We start from the raw sequence: 21292 nt of genomic DNA, 5'->3' as shown, positions 1-21292 counted from the left end.
AAGTTTACTAGTCTGAAGTCTGTGTTTACATGAAATGAGTCGTGTTTAAAAAAAAAAAAAGGTTTCTCAGTTACGAGAATAAGTGACATGAAATGTAACGTGAATAACAAAGATGTCCTCTCGAGCTCCAACAGTTGTAATTTCACACAACACATTGAATATTTTATTATTGGAAGTCTAGATGTGCAACCTGGCTGCACTTTTGTTTTTTTTCTAAATGAATCCAGACGTCTTAAAGGTGCTCTGCTGTCATCACAAAGCTGTCAACTTCAAAGGTCAGGTCACACCTAGTAATATAGAAATATTTGAGTGAGAATACGGGTAAAGACTGAGAACCAATCGTCTTTGTGAGGTTTTAGTCGTGCCAGAAGGAGTGAACGTGCAGAGCGTATCCTCGTGATTCAGTCACACAAATGACAGACTGAACGCACAAAAATATTGACAAGCTGTATTGGAGAAGATAAGCCATTTAAACACAGTCAGCATAACAGAAGAATGTGTATGCAGATTTAAAGTTCATCCAACACACATCAACAGAGGAATCCCAAGATGCTTAAATCTAGTTTACCTAAACAGTATTTATTTTTAAAAGTTAAGACAGTTCACAACAGAATTATTTTAACACATCTGCTAAATACATGTCTTCTCATTGCATGAGTTAAGTTTTAAGCAAGGATTTACAACCTTGCTTAAAACAGCAAAATCAGCCTGATGCCTCCTGGCAAGGAGTTTCAGATTTCAGGGCCCCAAGTTTCGACCTTTATTTTGAAATCTGTTTTTTCGTTTTACATTTTAAAACGAAAAAAAACCCAAATATACGTCTGAAAAGTTGTTATACTTTAATCGCAATCTTTTAATATGACATTATTGAAAATAATATAATTTAAAGGTCATTCATGTTGGCGTAAAAGTTTTGAGAGCACGTGACTTGTCAGCAGTTCAGTCACGTGAGCTGGAGCAAGCCAGGAGGAAGCGCGAGCGTGCCGCGCACAGTCCGCAGCCGGAGCCGGAGCTCGCGCTGCCTCCTCAGAGCCCTCGTGATGGATTTAAGAGTTTCTCCGGTGTTTTCTTTAATCCTCCGAGTATCTGCGGGGCTTGTTTTAATCCTCGGGGTCCCCGCGGCTCTCTGCTCCTCTCAGACCTACATCCTGAACGATAAAGACGGACTGGGACGAGTTTTTGACGGGGTCGGGGGACTGAGCGGCGGAGGGGTGAGTGCAGTCTGTTTACTTCCTGCTTCAGATGAAGCACGCGGATTTTAAAGTCCCATATTTAATATGTAAGATTATAAAGCATCGTTTTCTGTGCAGGCCACGTCTCGTTTATTGGTGAACTACGCCGAGCCGTACCGCAGTCAGATTTTAGACTACCTGTTCAAGGTGAGTTTGCTTTGTTTCATCCAGCTCATTGTAAGCCTGCAGGAATCATGAAATCACTGTCGTCTGCTTCTGATTCCAGCCAAACTTTGGAGCCTCTCTGCACATATTAAAGGTGGAGATCGGAGGAGATGCTCAAACTACAGGTGAGGACAGAAAATAACTTCATCACCCCTCAAGTGAAAGCCTTAAAGCAGGGGTGTCCAAAGTGTGGCCCGGGGGCCACTTGTGGCCCTTGAGTGGATTTTTTTGTGGCCCTTGAGTGGATTTTTTGTGGCCCTTGACTTCAAATTGAAGAATCAGAAGATTTTGGCCCCAGGCCTCATCAGATGGCATATTTCGTTCTTTTTTTATTTTTCATGTTAGCGAGGGAGACCTATAAAAGCCTGACTATTCTTTACAAAAAATGAGAACACAACAGTTTCCCACTGCAATTAATTATTGTGTATTTACATTATTTTTTGAAGAGGTCAAAATACAAAAAGTTCCTTCCAATATTTAAAAAAACAAACAAAAAAAAACCCTGTGGCCCGTGAGCGATTCTAACGCGACAATTTTGGCCCGCAAGAAAAAAAAGTTTGGACACCCCTGACTTAAAGGGAGACTTCACCCATTTACATGAAGCTGTGTATCATTAGAAACATGGTTGTAGTGTTGAATGGTCGTGAATACAGCCCTCATTTTGATCCTGAGACGAGAAAAATGTTTTTTTTTTGTTTTGGAAGTTTTCTTCATGTGATGCAAAAAGCGTCATATTAACATCACATGAAGAAAACTTCCAGGCAAAGAAAAACATATTTTTCTCGTCTCAGGGCAAAATGAAAAAAGAACTTATACTATTGTTTAGCATTTTAAATGTTTTGTTTTTAAATGTGCCTTTACCTTCTTTATGATGTTTGGATGTATTGTATTTTACTTAACTCAACGTACAGCACTTTGGTCCTCCTTGGCTGTTATAAATGTGCTGTATAAATAAAGTTGACTTGGAGTAGTAATGGCACAAAGGTAGAAAAATGCCAGTATATTATTATCCCGTCATTCTGAGAAAAACGAGCGTTATCACACATGATCCTGAGTGGAGCTTCGCACTGTTCTCCTGACACACTGATGTGTGAGTTTTCTTGAAGTCGTGTCATTAATATCGTCCTCTTGTATCTCCAGATGGCACTGAGCCGTCACACATGCACTATGAAAATGACGAGAACTACTTCAGAGGTTATGAGTGGTGGCTGATGAAAGAGGCCAAGAAGAGAAACCCAGATATCATCCTCATAGGTAAACGTCTGATCCTGTTCTGCAGCGGCGTCACCTGAGACAAGCAGCTGTGACAATGATTATATATTTTTAACAAACCTGGTGTGTGTGTGTTTGTGTGTGTGCCTCTGCGTGTGCGTGTGTGTGCAGGTCTGCCCTGGGCGTTCCCCGGTTGGGTCGGTCACGGTAAAAACTGGCCTTATGATTTCCCAGACATCACAGCGACGTACGTGGTGAACTGGATCATCGGGGCCAAACAGTACCACGACCTGGACATCCAATATGTCGGGGTGTGTTCACTCTTCATTTATCTCTCTCTCTCGTGGTTCTTCTTCACGGGACGAGCGAGACGTCGGTTAAAACACGCCTTTTAGCAGGTAGGCCCGTTGTCATGGTGATGCAAAACCGTTCCAGCACACAGCCAGTGTGGCAGCCTCAGACGGAGAGACGTGCTGCAGGCGAGCACGTCGACCTAACGGGACTGTTACATCCTGAAACTCTGATCTGGATTAAACCAGACTCAGCTGCATGTGACTCAGGATCACACATACAATGAAAAGGTTTCCAACTAAAACTCACTTTCCTGTTTTCAGATTTGGAACGAGCGAAACTATGACAGCAAGTACATCAAGGTAATCCTGCCCTCTGAAACGTTGATGTGATTGTTGAAGTGCATTATGGGAAATTAAAGGAGAGGGAAAAAAACAAAAACAGCCACAAACAGTTGAGTTAGATCCCACGTGGGAGCTTCAGCCTCGGTGCTCCTCTCAGAGTCTCTTTGTATCACTAAGGTGCTCCGGGACTCTCTGGATAAAGTCGGTCTGACTGACGTCGCCATCATCGCGGCAGACGGCGACTGGAGCATCGCTCAATCTGTGATCGTTGACTCTTACCTTAACGATGCCGTACAGGTGATCGGGTGAGTGCAGCTGGCATCCAAATAAAAGTCCCGTAAAGTGACGGCACCAGGTTTTTATTTCTGACTACTGATTGACAGAACAGCTGACGCAGACGTCTCGTGGCGTCTCGTGGCTCAGCAGTTGAGTTCCTCGCTCTTCTTCCTCCTGTCATGACCTCCTGGTGTGTGGCTGAGAGCTGAATGTTTGTGGCTGTTTTTTTTTTTTCTTCTTCTCCTTCTCTGTGATCTGTTGTAGTTCAGTCATACACTTAACGTCATCGTCTGCATCCAGCGTGTGCATGCTCGTGTGTAATCCACCTTTCTGCACGGGGACGCTTTTCTCCTGAAGCACGACGCTCGTCTCAGTATGAGACTTCACAGGATGTGATGTAAACGGCTCGCACTCTTCAGGATGTGTCATTAGATAGAGATCTAAAGTGCGTTTCCTTCGCTTCAGGATGAGTTGTTTGGACACATGTCAGTAAGGTCTGCAGAGTGGGACACAGTCAGGTGATCACAGCAGTGACTCTTTGTCTCCCTCTGCTGCTCCAGCTGCTGCGCTACACTCTGGATAAGAGCGGCCTGGAGGGGGTCAGGATCATAGCCAGTGACAACCTGTGGGAGCCCATTTCTCTGACCGTGCTGCTCGACCCTGAACTCAGCACAGTGGTAGACGTGATAGGGTAGGAGCCTCGCCCGTGCACGCTGTCTCACTATCACTCACACTGTGGTCCTCTTTGTCTGCAGGACGGCTCTAACACCACTCATAAACCTGCTCCCTGTGTGAGCGTGCGTTCTGTGTGTTTGTGCTTCTGAAGCTACAAGACAAACTTCACTGAACGTTCTTTTAGCCGGAGATCGTGTTCGACTGTCTTTCTTCTTTCTCATGGTGAAAACAAAGTGTGCAGAGATGACCTCGGCGGATTACATTTTATGATACACTTCACTTTTTTTAAGGATTTATTTTTGGGCTTTTCCGCTTTTATTTGAGAGAGAGAAAGTGGATGTTGGAAATCAGAGAGAGAGAGAGAGAGGGGTCGACATGCGAGAGGGAGGCCACAGGCCGGAGTTGAAACCGGACCGCCCACGTGAGGACTGTAGCCTCCATACATGGTGATGCAGCGCCCCAGCTCTCGTGTTGTTTTAAACAAATGAGCCTGATAGCGGTTTAGAGTGATCCCATTGCCTCCATAAATGTATATAATACAGCCAATGAGAAGCCGCCACATGGCCCAGACAAAGACAGCACAGGTGATGAGAAACTGAACTCAGAAAGGAACCCAAAACAGAGCCCAAAAGAGTTTCACCTCTAGCCTCCTGGTGTTTCTCCTGCAGAGAGAATTCACCTGGAGCCAGTGGGAGGGGCTTGTGACCTTTATTCACCACCATAGACTGTCTGCACGCCACCTCTTCCATCTCTGTGCTCTAATCTGTTCTCCACCACTCTGCAGCTCACATTCACATTCTGTCCATCTACACGCAGCACTGATGTACAGACAGATATTCTCATGTTATCCTCACATCAGTTCCTTCTTCTGCATCATTTTCTGTGAAGTCACTTCTCACCTCAGGAGATCAATAAACACTCCTGAGCGTGCTCGCTCTCCTCTCACGTGTTTACACACCTCTGTTGTTCCTCCGTTTGTGCGCTGTGTGACGTTCAGGGCTCACTACCCGGGCACCACCACCGTGCTGGACGCTCTGAAGACGCAGAAGAAGCTGTGGTCGTCCGAGGACTACAGCACCTTCAACGACGAGGTGGGAGGAGGCTGCTGGGCCCGGATCCTGAACCAGAACTACGTCAACGGACTCATGACGGCGTACGCAAAAACACAAAAACAACTTTACAGAAAGATTCAGAGCAGTTTCATCTTAAACTGAAAAAAGAATAAGTATTAAAGTTTAAAAACAAGTCTGTAAGGTTAATCCCTGTGTGTGTGTTGTTTGCAGGACGATCTCGTGGAACCTGGTGGCGAGCTACTACGAGCAGCTCCCGTTCGGCAGAGACGGGCTGATGACGGCCGAGGAGCCGTGGAGCGGGAACTATGTGGTGGAGTCTCCGATCTGGATCACAGGTCTGCTTTAAATACTGCACAAACATGAGAGTGAAGATTCTCCTTCATCACCTCTGCACTACTCAACACTACACACATGACGAGAGACTTTATAAAGATGTAATGAACTTATTCAGGAGCTAGTGTGCACGCTGCTTTAAACACTGAACAGACAGCAAACAGTTAAAGGTGGGAAATCCAGATTTGTATTTCTTCGTAAAGAGCAAAAAAAAAAAAAAAAAATCTACAAAAAATGTAATTATTCCAAAGAAATGTTTCAATGTTGTGCTCGCTTCACAAACGAACAGGAAGCAGCAACAGCTTTCAGATTTTCAAATTAAATCATCTAAACTGAGGAGCAAGAATTGAACTTTTATTTGTATTTTTGATTATTTTGTTTTTAGTTTTATTTAGGTAATTTTTTGGGCGTTTTATTGAGAGAGAGAGAGAGAAATCGAAATCAAACCCGGGCCGTCCACTTACATGGTGCACTGGTACAAGCGACTACACGACCAGCGGCCTGTAAAGAAGTGTACGGGGAGCTCTTCTACATCAGTCATGTTTCGTACAAAGCTGTTCCATTTGAACGTCTTGATGGAGACGATTAGTGGACACTTCCTACAGTATGAACGTCTTCAAAGTGAGACGAGCTGAGAACATTTTCAACCATCATTCTTTATCTTTGGATCAGCTCTGTCAGTCCGTTTGTAAATTCTGCAGTATTTGAGCAGTTACAGATTTTAGATGGGCTCTGTCCCATCTCTGGATAAACACTGAATATACAGGCCCCCCCCCCTGCCCCACACTGGAAGCAGCCGGCCACTCCATTTCAAAAACTCTCCATGGTGATGTCAAAAAGACGCTGTGCACAAAGACTTAAAAATAAAAACTTCATTCAATCATTCTGTTTGCATGAAGTGAGAAGATCAAATTGTCTGTTATTGTTCCTGTAAAAGTTTAAAAGGAAACATCTCTCAATGTGTTGAGTCACATGTGGATGTATGCACTAGGTGGCAGTATACACCTTTAGAAAGGTGCATGATGGTTTTTCTGGTTTTGTTGAATCACTCTGCACCAACAAAATCAAATCTTTATTCACTGTTTTCTGTCAGGTACAAAAACCCCTCGTCACGTTTAGAGCTGGAGACGACACATTTATAATCTCTATTTCCTGTCTCCCTCGGCTGTCTGTGGTTTTATCTCACAGAACTTCAGCTCTGAATCTTTAGTTTAACTGATATCACTCAGGATTTGAACCCGGAGCATCCTCCGTACGTGGGGCGCGTGCACTAACCACTAGGCTACCCACGCTGTTTTGTTTCTTTCTCTCTGATACGTTGTGACCCTGTCTTGTTTCTTGGTAGCTCACACCACTCAGTTCACTCAGCCCGGGTGGACGTACCTGCAGACTGTCGGCCACCTGGAGCACGGAGGAAGTTATGTTGCTCTGACTGACGGGAAAGGAAACCTCACTGTCGTCATAGAAACCATGGCAAGTCATCCTTCACTCGGATCCTCTCGACAGTTTGCCTGCACATGAGATAAAAACACAAACTTTTTTTTTTTTTGGTTCTCAGACTCACGATCACTCGGTGTGCGTGCGGCCGCCTCTCCTCCCCTTCAACGTGACGTCCCAGAATGCAACTTTCCAGCTGAAGGGATCGTTTGTAAGTTCACCTGAGGTTCACGTTGATGTTGTCAGGAAGTGTTTTCTCTTTACTCACACGTGTTTCCCCTCCTCCGCCCTCCAGGCTTTTATCAAGGAGCTGCAGGTTTGGCGTTCACAGTTTGACTTTAAAACCAAGAAGCCGTCGTTCTTTGACAAACTGGCTCCGGTGCAGGTGAGGAGGTGATCTTCAGTGAGCCGCAGGGAAGCTTAACTTTTTTTAACATCAAACATGTTGTTTGGATGTTTTCAGCTCGCAGACGGATCTTTCACTTTAAATCTGGCTGAAGATGAAGTTTACACCGTCACCACGCTGACCACGGGACAGAAAGGCGTTTACCCCGCCCCCCCTCCCTCGGCTCGCTTCCCTAAAGTCTACAAGGACGACTTCGACGTCCGTAAGTACAACAGACGCATAAAAGATCAAAAACCTCCAGCCGATCGACCTCAAATCAGAAGCGATTAAGATTTACTAATTGTATTTAAAAGACGCTTGTATTCACTTTTAATGAAGATCTCAGTATTCACCATGAAGTCATTATTAAGCTAACAGGTCGTTAGCTTGAAGTCTGACCTCCTAATTTCTGCTCATTCATTATTAACGCTGACGTCTGTAACCCTCATGGCGCCCCTGCACCTCTCCACAGGAAACCCTGCGTTCTCAGAGGCTCCGGACTTTGCAGATCAGACCGGCGTGTTCGAGTACTTCATGAACCTGACCGATCCTGGACCTCACGTCTTCACCTTACGGCAGGTTCTGACCCAGAGACCGGTTACCTGGGCAACGGATGCTGACCAGACCGTCAGTGTCATCGGAGACTACCAGTGGTGAGCAGAGCGGGTTCAATGCTGTGTGTGCGTTTTTTCTAAATAATTGCAAATAACGTGTTAAATGTTTCTGTGTTCCAGGCAGAACCTGACGGTGTCCTGCGACGTCTTCATGGAGACGGAGAAGACCGGAGGAGTGTTTGTAGCAGCTCGAGTCGACAAAGGAGGACAGTCCATACGCAGCGCGAAAGGAGTTTTCTTCTGGGTGTTTGCAGACGGCACGTACAAAGTCACCAACGACCTGGGTCAGTAAGAAAAACAACTTCAGACAGGTCTTCAGACACGCCTCATTCATCCCTCAGCTTGAGAGAAACTGGAAAATAAATGAATACTGTCTAATCTTTATTTTTAGTTAACTTTTCTCAATGTTGTGTCCATACATGTCAAAGATTGAGTGAGTTTTGATTCTGGTGTCTTTTTGTCCACAGCTGGACAGACCGTTCTTGCAGAGGGACAGTCTGGTACTCGAGCGTTTGGCTGGCACACGTTGACGCTCACTGTGGAGGTGAGTTCACACTTCTGCTTCTTATTAACTCGACTTAATTAATAAGAAGCTCACAGGAGCAGCAGGAGCAGATCATTCAGTCCGTCTTTATGTCAACTGATAATGTAAACCATGTAGCTTATTCTCAGTGGAACTTAAACCGACCTGCAGAGTCTGGTTGTTCATGGAGAGGAGATCCAAACCTCTCTGATGCACCTGCAGCTCTGCGTCAGACGACGATAAATACTCTCACAGTATGGTCAGGTGAGGTGTATATACTGTTTAACCTGTGTGTGTGTGTGTGTGTGTGTGTGTGTGCCCCCCTCCCCCCTGCAGGGTCAGTTTGCATCTGGTCATCTCAATGGATATCCTCTGTGGAAGAACGCCGTGGTCCTGGCGCCTCAGAACGGCTGGGCCGCTGTAGGAACGCGCTCGTTTGAACTGGCTCAGTTCGATAACTTTAACGTGGTGGCGGAATAATCAGTGACTGATGATGCTGTGATGACTCTAATTTATTGAATTCATTCAATTCAGTTTGCTAAATGTTGTACTGTGTTCTTAATGGAGAGGTTTTAACAAAGGTGATTAACAAGAATCAGTGGAGCAAAAGGGCAAATAATGTATCAATACACACTACTGCTTTTAAATTCCCACCTGATCATTTTGTAAATAATTTTATCTGGAATAAAACAGATTTTTTTTAAATTGTGTTTTGTAAGTATTTAAAAGTACCGTATGTGAAAGCTGGAAAGAAGTCTCCCACTGTTTATGGAACCTGGGATACAGGATTGCAGACTCCTTCCTGAGCGTGGGACATGGACCGACTCTTCACCCTCACAGGGTGGACCATGGGAGTTTGATCATCCGGATTATAACCTACTGTTTGTTCTGTGGACCGTGTCTCTCAGGGGTCATGTGGGTGGTTCTGTGGGATCATGACTTCCTGGGGATTTTGATAAGAGCTGTCAGATCTTTGTATGTAGGAATAGGAGCTCAAGTCAGAAGGAAGAGCTATTAAATAGTGTGACGTCATAAATGAGTACCGAACTAAACCGGACCACTTGGTGGAAACAAGGCTATTGTTTATTTTTATCCACATTATTTTTTGGCAGATTATAATTTCATTTTGTATAATACCGTGTAGGGTGAAATTTTTACTTTCGTATTATGTTTTCATTAAATTACTTAGATTTAGCTTATAGCTAACAGGCTGTACACTGTGCCTGTCAAAGTAAATAAATAAATACATAAATTAAAAAAAACGCAAAATAAACGTAACCTCGTATAAAATGAAGACAAACTGCCGAAAAAAACTTGACAAACCGTCTCCATGGCAACAAGAAACTGGCAGCCCTACCTAACGCGGAGTTTGCGATCCCTGAGTTCGTCTCCATGGCAACAAGTCACCGACAACACTCGCTGTCAACATGGCGGAGCAGGATGTGGAGAGAATTAAATCTAAATCGCCTAAAAGAGTTTTTATGAACAACGCAGACTCGTACGCGTCTAAATGGATCGGAAAGGTAAATATGTGACACACCTGTTAGCTGCGAGCTCGAGCTAGCGATGACGTCATTCACGTAAAGATGCCTCAACTGACGTCTCAGGGGGTTTTTAACTTCTTTTTTGTTGTTGTAGTTTTTGTCGGAGTGCTTGCTGGGAGCAGCTGTTGATGCTGAAGACGAGGAGGAGGAGGAGGGACAGACCTCCGAGCACAGCCGAGAGAAGTCTCTGTGTGTCGTTGGGACTGTGTGTGACTCACCTGAGGAGGACAGAGCTCACCTGAGCGAGGAGTATTCAGTAAGAAGGATTCTTCATTCATAAAAAAAACAACGGTGACATTATTAAAGGTCAATTAAACATCACCTTTTTGTTTTTAAATAAAGAATATGGACAGAGAAGTCCTCCTCTCCAAACTGATGGACTGTGACGTGGTCATCTACAACATTACCCAGCATGCCGAGCAGCTGGAGGAGGCTCTCTGGGCTGTGTCAGGTTAGAAGTTATGCTTCCTGATTGTAGTTTAATGGACAATATGAGTAGTCAGAAGAGTAGAAAAGCCCGACACAAGCTCAAGACCATTTACCATGAACTAGTTTGAATGAAAAAGAAGGAACCTGTTAAAAATTATTCAAATCAACAGATTCTGAAAGTTATCAATATTCATCTTTAGCCATCACATAAACAGCAACTTAATGAATTTGTGATTTTTGTATTTGTAGCTCTTCATGATAAAATTAACAATTTCTCTGGACCAAAGATGTTCATCCTGGTCTCCACGGTGATGACCTGGGCCTGCAGCAAACCCATCGATCCTGTAAGAGAGCACAAACAGTAACTCTGACGAGCTGTACGTCAGTCATTGATCCCTTAATAAATAAATTTATTCAAAAACACATATTGTTCTTATTGACTGTTCACTCTGCACTGCTGTCCAGATCAGGTTTGTGTCAAAACCTTCCGTTGTTTTTTTTGTCTCTGTTATGTTTCAGGACGATCCGGAGCTTCCGTTCACAGATGAGATTTTCTGGAAAAGACGAGCTCACCCGAACATCAAACGTCACATCGACCTGGAGAAGAGGGTGGTCAAAATGGGGAAAACTGTCAGTATAACACCCCCCCCCCCCCCAATTTAAAGTCCTAATAAAGACATTTTATCAGAGCTTTAACCACTGTGTCACACTACGGTTGTTTTCAGAACAGGAAGTTGTTCTCGACGTACGTGGTGGCGTCTGGACTTCAGTACGGGATGGGGGAGCAGATCTTTCACTTCTTCTTCAAGGTCAGATTCAAAGACTGTTGGAAAGATGAGATTCTGTTTGGTGTTGTCATTCTAAACTATAAAATACAGTTCATACCCTGTGAGGAGCCAGAGTCCAGACAAACTTCACTCAGAGTGACAGAGTTCAGCTGTGCCATGTGTTCAATGCAGATTTAGTCTTTTGATGAAATCACGTTAAGAGTTTGAGTCATATTTCTGCTCAGTGTTATTTATTTGAAAAAAATAAAACAGGATGCAGGAACAGACGTCACTCAGGCTTTGTCCGTTAATATTTACAGTCTATAGTTTCGTTTGAAGTTATGACATGCATCTCGATTTTGATTCAATTTTAGATTTGTCTCTTCGGACCCAAGAAAATATTTTCTTTGGTTCTGTTTGTTTTCTTTAAATTGCACTCATGCAATGAATCTCTGCCGTCGTCATACAGCATCACTGATGGAGCCGTCTCTTTCCGACCACATGATGGAACAAAAAAAAACAACAACTTTGAATCATGTTTGAGCGAGCTGAAGGAAACAAACAGCTGAGAAGAAGTGGGAGCTTGACATGTTGCAACATGTTTATGAGTTTATCCATATGACATAGTAAACCTTGACACTCTCGAGCTCTGGGGAAGTTGTTGGACAGTCAAACATCGCAATCATTTAAAAAAGGTGTGATTTTATTTTGTGTTCTCAGACGTCCTGGCTCGGGAAGACACAAAGAGTTCCTGTGTTTGGAGACGGCACAAACATTGTTCCCACGGTTCACATTAAAGACCTGGCAAGGTTAGACACAAACACACACTTATTATTATTAATAAACAGTAATATATAACAAATATACTGAGAACTCTATAACCTCCAATCACATTCATTACTCAAATGCTGTTTGAAAAATGATCTTCATTGATTTGACTTGTCATGATTGACTTTGAATTTGAAACGCTCTCGTCCCGCAGTGTGATTCATAATGTGATTGAACATCAGCCCAAGCCGTATTACCTGCTGGCTGTGGATCAGTCACACAACACCATGGAGGAGATCGTCAAGGTGAGGCCCTCGACTGACGGAGGAATGAGAAGCCCGGGTCTCCATCAGCAGACTGAACATCAGTCACATCTGCAGGCTGATGCAAACACTCAGAGTATATATAGATACATCTGTTGGTGCTCTATTCTCACCTCTGTCTGTTCAGGCGCTCGGTGTTCATGTGTGTTCATTCAGATGTTGATTAAATCAAACGGTGTCCTTCTTCAGACAGTTTCCACCGCTCTGGGACCGGGAAAGATCCAGAAGAAGCCGTTTGAAGAAGTTTTCCTCACAAAGGAGCTGAGTGTACGTCTGAGCTGCTGAAACAACATTCACTGTTGTAAGATACAATAGGCAATGCACATATGAATACAAATAATACACACATCTAACCTACACAAGTACAGTAATGAGAATATCCAGCACACACACACACACACACGCACACACACACATTGTCCCATGGTGAGTCAGTGTTTTATTTTGTTCAGCTAAGTGATGGCTCTCGGGAGCTAACCTGGCTTGTCTATAGTGAGAGCAGAATAAGTTCATGTAGAACAATTCATGCAACACACGTCGACTCCATATCCCTCAAATTAAAATATAAAAGAATTTTAAAAAGTGCTAGACTCAAACCTGACACAAGCAACTGAAATAAGAACAAATGAAATGCACGTATACAGATAATACAAACTCGGGGAGATAAAAAGATGAGAAGACATAAATAAAAGGGGAATTGTAAAGGTTTTATTTTTACAGTCATTTGAAGGAGCAGGTCTGCTCGTGTTTGATGTGAGCTAACCTGACAAAAAGAAACATGGAGTCGGAGCACTGATAGCGTAGTGAGACACCATGTCCCTGTCCTGTAAAAGCCCCAAATCAGATCTTTAAAAACAAACAGCAGAGTCACATCATAATAACACACATCCAATAACTGTGTCAGCTGGATTCAGAGAAATAAATGAAGCAGGTTTACAATCCGTGTTTGGTGTCTCAGGTGATGGAGATGGACTCCCTGCAGGTCAACCTTCTCATGGAGGCTGTTCACATTAAGGAGCTGTTCTCTCTGGACTGGCACTGTGAGTCTGGACTGGTGGAGAACATGGAGCAGGTGGTGGAGGAGTTCAGGCAGACCAGAGGACTGCAGGTAGATTGTCATGTCTGTGGCATGATCAGTCAGAACCAGGAAACAACAAACAGGATCAACCTCTCACAGACAGGGCCGGAAATATTCAGTAGAACCCGCTGAGAGCGAACCTGAGGGGGTGATGATGTTAACATCCTCTGACCATCGACTCCTTCATTATTTGTCTGCTAGTTTGATGCTTTGGATACGACACATACTACAATCAAGATCCAACTGTTGCTTCGTCCGCACATTATCGCCCAAGACCCCCCCCCCACAGGGATAGTCTCCCCCTGTGAGGTGAATGTGTGGACGAGTCCCTCAGGAGAAGATTTCAGGGGCAGCCTGTCTGAAATATTTTTTTAAAAATGTCAGGATTGCATATGTGAAAAAGCTTTTGAGGTATTGCTAAGTAATCATGTGTGTGCGTGTGTGTGTGTGTGTGTTCTCGTTCTCTCTCTCAGCCCGTGCGTGTGTGTGTGGTGGGTCCTCCTGCTGTGGGGAAGAGCTCAGTGTGTAAACAGATGTGTGAACATTACAGACTCCATCACATCACTCTGAAGGAGACCATCACTGAAGCCATCGCTGAGCTGGTGAGCTCTCTCACACACACACACACACACACACACACACACACATGTTTACATACTCGTGTCAATGCAAAGACTAAACACACTGATCTTCTGTCCTTGAATGACCTCCTTGTTGATTCTGCTGGTCAGGAGTTTGTGGTGCAGAACTCTGATGCAGAAGCAGAGAACGATGACTCGGCGGCCGAGGAGCTGCTGTTCAGTCTGAAGGAGAGCATGGAGCAGAACGCAGGTACACACAGCTGAGCTTCCTGTTGCCTCCTGAAGAAACCCTTTAAAACATGCTGTACGTACTGATCGATCTGAAGCAGCCAAACCAACCAGAAACATGGATTTGCTCTGCTGCTGTCTTGTTCTGCTTGTTGGATGATAGTTTAAGTTCGACAGAGTACGAGGGCTGCGTTAAAGATGAAATCGATTCAGATCTTTTCTTGCAACTTCATCCTCATGAATGTCCGAGTCTATCCTCAAAGATTTATGACTTTAATTAAGAAAAAAGTTTTGCTCTTAAAGTGTCTCTAATACTGCTTCATTTATAAACAACCTCTTAGTGCCACGATGGAGACCTCTCTGGAAGGTTTCAAAAATGGACAAAGGTCAAATCAGTAAATGTTTGAAGTGATTTTCTGTGCAGTGTTTGAAGAGGAGTCACCTGCACTCATGCTGACAGACTTGTGTTATTGTTGGTCTCACAGCTCAGGATATCTGTGACTCTGATCCATCCGTCCTTCCCAAAACTCCCCACCTTATAAAAGTGCAACTCTTGATCTTCATGATGTTCCTCTGGGATGATGTTTCCTCTGTCAGGACGTGTTTTTGTGTCTGTCAGGTCTGTTGGACGATCATCTGCTGGTGAAGGTGCTGAAATATAAACTGATGTCAAACCCGTGTAAAAACCAGGGCTTCATCCTGGACGGCTTTCCAAAGACATACGAACAAGCCAAGGAGCTCTTCTCCAGTGAGACACACACACACACACACACACACACACACACACACACAGAGCTAACATCATCACGCAGTGTGCAGGGGGCGTGTCCCTCCCTTAGACGGTAACCGTGGGATACAAATGAAATGATGTACCAAAGTTATTTGTTCTTTTAGAGAGAAGCCTTTTCCTTCTAACTCAGTGACAAGGTTAAAAAATCACCTGTCAGTGGTGGTCTTTGATTTTACCTTCAGAAAGTGGATCTAAGGTACAACAACATTATGAGAATGTAAGACTTCAGCTTGTCATGGGGGAAATAAAGGACTCTTTTTCTTTCTTTTTTTTATCTGCTTCACTTTTCTTTTCTTTTCTTTTCTTTTTTTTTTAAGAAATAAAATCCCAAATGTGGTCTTATAGTAGTCATGGACATTATTTCAAAGTTAGTCAAACTTCTGGAGTTTCTTTTATACTACAATTCTCAAAAATTAAAGCAATGTAATTTATTGCAGTCAATGATTTCTGACAACATCCCTTTTTTTCAGATTATAATTGAGCCTTTTTCAGTTTCTTGAAATGCACACCTTGTTTTGTCGTTGGGGTAACGGATTATGAGGATCCAAATAAAACCATAAATACATAAACATGCAGGTGAAGATTTGCTTTGTTTTTCAGATGAAGATAATGAGTTTGAAGGTGACACCTCCCTGCCTTCTGAACACAACAGGATCACTCCAGGTCTCTGTGAAGGCTGAATGAAACAGCACGTTGATGCCTCCATGATGCTGCTGCTGCTGCAGTGTCTGTAATGTCTGGTGTTGCGTGTGCTGCAGAGTTGGTGTTGGTCCTGGACGCCTCGGACTCGTTCCTGCAGGATCGCGTGATGAACCTGCCCGAGCTGGTCGTTCGGGAACAACACTACCAGCAGGATCACTTCCTGCAGAAACTGAACCGCTACAGAGAGGCATACATGGAGGAAGAGACCGTCGTCAACTTCTTCGATGAGCTGGACGTCTCCCTCCTCTACCTCGGTAAAGTGACGCCTCACCCTCCTCTTTGCTTCTGTTGTTAGGACAAAATGTGTTCATTAAAACTTCCTCCTCCTCCTCCTCCTCCTCCTCCTCCTCCTCCTCCTCCTCTCCAGAGGTCACCAGCAGCAGTGAACCCGACCGTCTGCAGCTGATTCAGAAGATCTTCGACACGCTGGGTCCTCCCAGGAACTACGGCCGCACTGTCGAGGAGGTGAGGGCGGAGGAGAGGAAGAAGGTGGAGGAGAGGATGAGGAGGGAGGAGCAGGAGAGAGCCGAGGAGGAGAGAAATGAGGAAGAGGAGGCCAGACACAAAGCTGCACGCTGGGAAGAATGGGTCGGTCCTGGGAGGAGTGTTTAGAACATGGTCATGTTAGTCAGTGTGGAGTTGGATTCATCCATCATGTTCTGTTTCAGACTAAACAGCTGGAGGAGGTGAGGCAGCAGGAGGAGGAGCTGCTGCAGGCTGAGTCGGCCTCGAGGAGGAGCTACCTGATGGAGCAGGTGATGCCCACACTGAGCCGCGGCCTCTTGGAGTGCTGCACCGCCCAACCACGCGACCCCGTCGACTTCCTGGTACATCACCCAGCCAGCTGTGACCTCCTGACTCTCACCGCCTCACTCTGAGTCTCATCGTCTCTTTTGTCTCCTTTCAGGCCCAATTTCTGATGAAAAACAACCCGTCCAACTACTGATGGAAGAGGTCAGTCTGTGTGGGGAGACCAAAAAACAGAGATAAACACATTGTTTGGTTCATTAGAGTCGGCTCCACACGTAGAGTTCCTGTTAAATAAACCCTCCTGGAGCCTTTAGACTTGTTGTCTCGTACTTCAGTGTCCCTCTGCTCCCGCTGCGATGTTGATTAGGTCTGATTTGTCTCCGTCCCCTGTCGTATTTCTCTCCGCTCCGTTCGGGCTCTGCTGTGCCGGCCGTTACTTAAAAACACTCTGAAACGGCACATGAAAGTGTGCATGACGCCGGCAGCTCATTACCAAGTTAATTTGTGTAATGAACTCTGTAAAGTGAAAGTAGACACTCTCGGGTCATAATGGCTGCCATTTGGCTGCAGATATCAGGAAGTAGGAATGTTTCCGACAGCAGCTCGTTTGTGTCCCTCTCTCATGTCGACGCTCGTGACTCCAAAGTGAACATAATTGTTTTGACGGAACGACAGATTATTTCAACGAACGCACTTAATCACCACACGGGGAAATTAGTTTGGTTTATTTGGGAAACGTTGTGACGAGAGCTGAAAGACAATTTGAGTGAACCATCTGTGAGTCCAAGTGTGGAAAAAAAATATCACATCATCACTGTCTCAGGTGAGCTGGAAGATAATGTCATGATAAACAGTCCTGAAATTTATTAGAACATCTGAGTGAAAAAGAAAACGAGAGGAGAATACAAACACATCAAATCAGGAACATTTCATCACCTCTGCTGCTGCAAGTCCGTGTTCCCCTCACTGCTCAGATCTGTAATCACACAAACCTTTAGATTTATGGACGACATCTCAATGCCATGTGTGGACCTGTGGTTCTGTCCTGTTCTGTACTGCTCTGAATGTCCAGCAGGGGGCAGACTATTCACTCCTAAGGTGGATTTATTAAGTAGTTTGTGTGACATTTCTTCGATGCAGTGCTTTTCTTCAACTGCTGGAAACAGGTGCAATCATTATGCACAGGAGTACTCAACTGAACGAGCTTCATATATTTGAGCACCTGAATCAGCAAAAACGGTGAAACACATCTGGATTCACATCCTTCTGTGTGTTTCTGAGGGGTTTGTACTTTTACTGCAATAATTAAAAAGCTGTTCCATCTCTGAAAGCCGTGATACGACCTGATAGCACTGTATTTATTTTATTTTATTTCACCTTTATTTATCCAGGAAAAGCCCCATTTGATGTTAAAAAAAGGGAGTCCTGCAGAAGTTACACTCACAACATACAATATACTGTAACGAACCGAGACCAGACTGCTCCGAGACCGGGTCAAGACCAAGACCATAAATATCAATGAAAAACAGTCATGATCCAGTGTGAAGCAGGTGTAACAGGTGGAAGGCTGCAGACGGTCCTGACCGGTCTTGATTTAAAATCTGGAGTCAGCACAGACAAGACCGATCATAAAATGATTGAGATTCTGAGATCTTGACTTTGACTGTCCACCTGCATGACGATGACATGATCAATAAGAAAATCCAAATGTAGCTTTGATTTGAAATGATGTTTCAGTGAATGTCGAGATTTTAAGTTTCCGCTGCCTGACAACAAACCCAGTGAATAAAACATCTCCATCAGAACAACATGCACGACTGTAAATGAAACGAGACTTCTTAACTTAACCATGAAATCTGAGTGTAATGTGCACCGTACTTACGTTTAACAACAAAGAAATCACTGCAATGAATTCAAAGTGAGCCGTCTGAGTGCAGGAGTCAACCTTAAACACTTCATGCTCAGGACGTTTACTATAAGATGACCTTTGACCTCCAGACCTGACCTGAGCAGAAGCCCTCCCTGGTTCTAATGTTTGCATCAGTCTGCTTTGAGGACATTTCTGGAAACAGTGTGACCGTCAGTGTTTCACCACTAGGTGGCGCTCTGAGATCACGTAACTGAGATGATGATTTTAAAAAAAAACGACCCACGAAGGAATTCCTCTGATTGTTTAGGATTTACAACAGATTCCCTGAACTTTATCCAGATTTAAATTAATTAAAAACAAATGAAAGGTGACTGTTTGAGACTCCGAAGGTTCTTTTTAATCATGACGGGGGGGGCTGCTGGCGGAGTCGACCCTGAGCTGTCATCAAAGACCACGTGGACAAAGAGGGACAGATCAGCGTCTCACGTATCCTCAATAAACAACTTTAATGGCTTTAATCATGGCTTAATGTGCACGGCCTGACAAATGAACCCACTTAATGACATCAGGCCAGTTTTACACAAACAGACCACAAGAGGGCGCCACACTGGGCCAGCTGTAGTTTCATGTTTCCTCTGAACCTGGAGGAACTTTGTCAAGTCTGAGAACGGACACACACTGAGCATCAGGTCAAACATCAGCCATGAAATGCACTTGAATGTGAGTGTGTTGTCATTACGACTCCGTGACAGGAGCACCTGAACGCAGCGTGACTCCTCAGAAATGTTCTACATGTGCAGTCTTTGATTCACTGTTGGGTTTCATCTGCTGCTTTTCTCCTGAAACTCAAAAACAGAAGAGCTGTCGTGTAGAATAGGTTGGAGGTTTTTTTTTTTTGTGCTTTTATTGATAGTGGTTCATGATTCAATGCAGAGAGTGTTTCAGCAGCAGCCGAGGATCACATGCAGTGACAACCTTTAACTCGGGCTTCGTGTGATATATGTTACCGCGTCGCATTTAATGGAAACCCTGAGCTGCTTAAAGCCCAGTGTGTGAGAGAGAGCGAGGAGACATCTGGACTGAATCCACACTCACTGATGCTGGTCACTGTTCCCTAACTCCCCTAATCCACACAGGGATCACACACACACACACACACACACACACACACACACACACACACACACTTACATGCATGCTCACACACACACACAGGCTGAGTCAAAAACACACTTACACACAGACTTTAAACTACATGCTAATAGACAAACACATATTTGGGAGACAGACACATCAAACTGCTGGTATGAGTCGTCAGGGGATACACACACACACACACACACACACACACACACGGCCTGTCCGTGCGCTCTGAGAGAGAGGGAGAATGTGTTTTGTTGCTTAGGAACAGTTTGCCTTGCATCTCGGCGGGGGGTCTCCTTTTGAATATCATTACGTTCCCCCTCGATCGAGAGGGACGACACATTTTTCTTTTCTGCCAATATTTATCTTCGACTCGCCTCGCTCTCCGGAGGCACGCACAAACGCTCTCATTGATTAAAGGCAGATCCTGGCGCCAGACGCCAAACCTCTTTTAATGTAAATTTATCAAAACGGGCGCCGAGGCGGGTGTCAAGGTGAGGAGCAGCTTTTCTTTAAGAGGAGAAAAGGACGGTTATTAGGACAGAGTGAAGGTATGGCTGTTTGAAAACACACACACACACACACACACACACACACACACACGTCCTCAGATTGTGTGGCTAACAACTCCTCTGATCCATGAAGTGAGTCAAAAGTTAGAGCCGAGTGTGTTTGAAGCTGAGCCTTAGTTCCACATGCTGATGGAGTCTGAGTGACTCTTTAAAAGTTTCTTCAGCCTGCAGCAGCGAGTCAGGCTGTAACGGTGCGTCCCCTAAACCTTCACGCCTTCACGATCCCTGCAGAGAGAGATGTGTTCGTTGAAGTCGGGGTTCTCCAGATCCACTTTTTAAGATTTTGGTTGAAATTGTCTTTATGTCCTGACAGGAATTAATAACTCAGGTTCTCTGAAAAAGGAACTAAAAATCATCTGTAGCAGTTGTGAACTCATAAAGACTTCGACCAATGTCTGCACTCGGTTTGAGTTTTATGAACCAATCAGGCCTCCCTGCTCGCTCTCTACCCTTAGCATGCGCGAGCCCACGCTCAAAGCGTTAGCTGAAATCCACTTCTGGACCAATGGTGTGGGTGCATGTGAGCGAGGGGGCGTGGCTTTAAAGGGAGCACAGAGGGGAGGTGGTGAAGATGGAGCACGGAGAGAATGCTGCTTTTAAAATCATGCTAGTTATTAGAAAATGACCGACTCCGCCTTTAAAGAGATTTGAAACAGTTCTCTCTTTAAAGACTCCTCTCACACTCTTTACCTCACATGTCCTGTTAGTTACTGACAGCTGCCAGAGATATTTCCTTTGTGTTATTGTGTCACTTTCGTGGTTTTAAATGCTTCGTTGAGATTCTGAAAATGATCAAATCAAACGTCAGACAGACGTGAACAAGCTCCGCACCATCCTGGAAGTCAAGATGAGTGTTTTTGTCAGTGGAGTCTGGCAGCTTTTATAAAGCTCAATGAATGTGTCAAACAACAGATGTGTGGAGATTTAAGACTTCATACTTCAGAGGATGAAACGTGCGACTTGTAAAGGTAAAGCTGATAACTCACACGGCGAGCTGCAGCAATAAATCAGAGGTCCTCACAGGTGTCCAAAGACAAACGTGTGTGAGTGTGTGTGCGGTGGGAGGGGGACCAGAGGAGACGCAGAGAGCACCCAGAGGACGCTGCGAGTGGCGGACGGCCCCCCGCCGGGCCCCCGCCTCAGGACGGATGGATGGAGGGATTGTGTTGACAAGGGGGAAAGATGAA

At 44.6% G+C, this 21292-nt stretch overlaps 2 protein-coding genes across 4 annotated transcripts; both read left to right on the top strand.

Moving 5' to 3' along the window:
* The first annotated feature begins 926 nt into the window (after positions 1 to 926).
* galcb (galactosylceramidase b) lies at positions 927 to 9265 on the top strand. 2 transcript variants are annotated; one of them, XM_079370515.1, is made up of 17 exons: positions 927 to 1211; positions 1311 to 1379; positions 1459 to 1522; positions 2538 to 2651; positions 2781 to 2920; positions 3224 to 3262; positions 4081 to 4211; positions 5193 to 5348; positions 5479 to 5603; positions 6947 to 7074; positions 7160 to 7249; positions 7334 to 7423; positions 7502 to 7646; positions 7896 to 8076; positions 8158 to 8321; positions 8505 to 8581; positions 8897 to 9265. In XM_079370515.1, the coding sequence occupies exons 1-17, from the start codon at positions 1041 to 1043 to the stop codon at positions 9038 to 9040; spliced, it is 2028 nt and encodes a 675-aa protein (XP_079226641.1). In that variant the 5' UTR covers positions 927 to 1040; the 3' UTR covers positions 9041 to 9265. The 2 variants fall into 2 exon arrangements, with proteins under 2 accessions (XP_079226641.1, XP_079226642.1); XM_079370516.1 differs by lacking the exon at positions 4081 to 4211 and adding an exon at positions 3422 to 3549.
* A 655-nt stretch (positions 9266 to 9920) lies between these two features.
* On the top strand, positions 9921 to 17850 carry ak7b (adenylate kinase 7b). Of its 2 annotated transcripts, XM_079370508.1 has the most exons (19): positions 9921 to 10083; positions 10199 to 10360; positions 10447 to 10555; positions 10783 to 10877; positions 11053 to 11163; positions 11259 to 11342; positions 12021 to 12109; positions 12283 to 12373; positions 12581 to 12658; positions 13350 to 13499; positions 13943 to 14071; positions 14201 to 14300; positions 14898 to 15026; positions 15669 to 15731; positions 15827 to 16024; positions 16138 to 16358; positions 16439 to 16597; positions 16678 to 16724; positions 17661 to 17850. In XM_079370508.1, exons 1-18 carry the CDS (start codon positions 9988 to 9990, stop codon positions 16714 to 16716), a joined length of 2103 nt encoding a protein of 700 aa, XP_079226634.1. In that variant the 5' UTR covers positions 9921 to 9987; the 3' UTR covers positions 16717 to 16724; positions 17661 to 17850. The 2 variants fall into 2 exon arrangements, with proteins under 2 accessions (XP_079226634.1, XP_079226633.1); XM_079370507.1 differs by lacking the exon at positions 17661 to 17850 and having other exon boundaries at positions 16678 to 16833.
* Positions 17851 to 21292: the final 3442 nt, after the last annotated feature.

The sequence above is a fragment of the Symphodus melops genome (assembly GCF_947650265.1).
Source record: "Symphodus melops genome assembly, chromosome: 19".
In the NCBI taxonomy this organism is placed as follows: Eukaryota; Metazoa; Chordata; class Actinopteri; order Labriformes; family Labridae; genus Symphodus; species Symphodus melops.
This window is presented reverse-complemented; position numbering and strand designations above follow the sequence as displayed.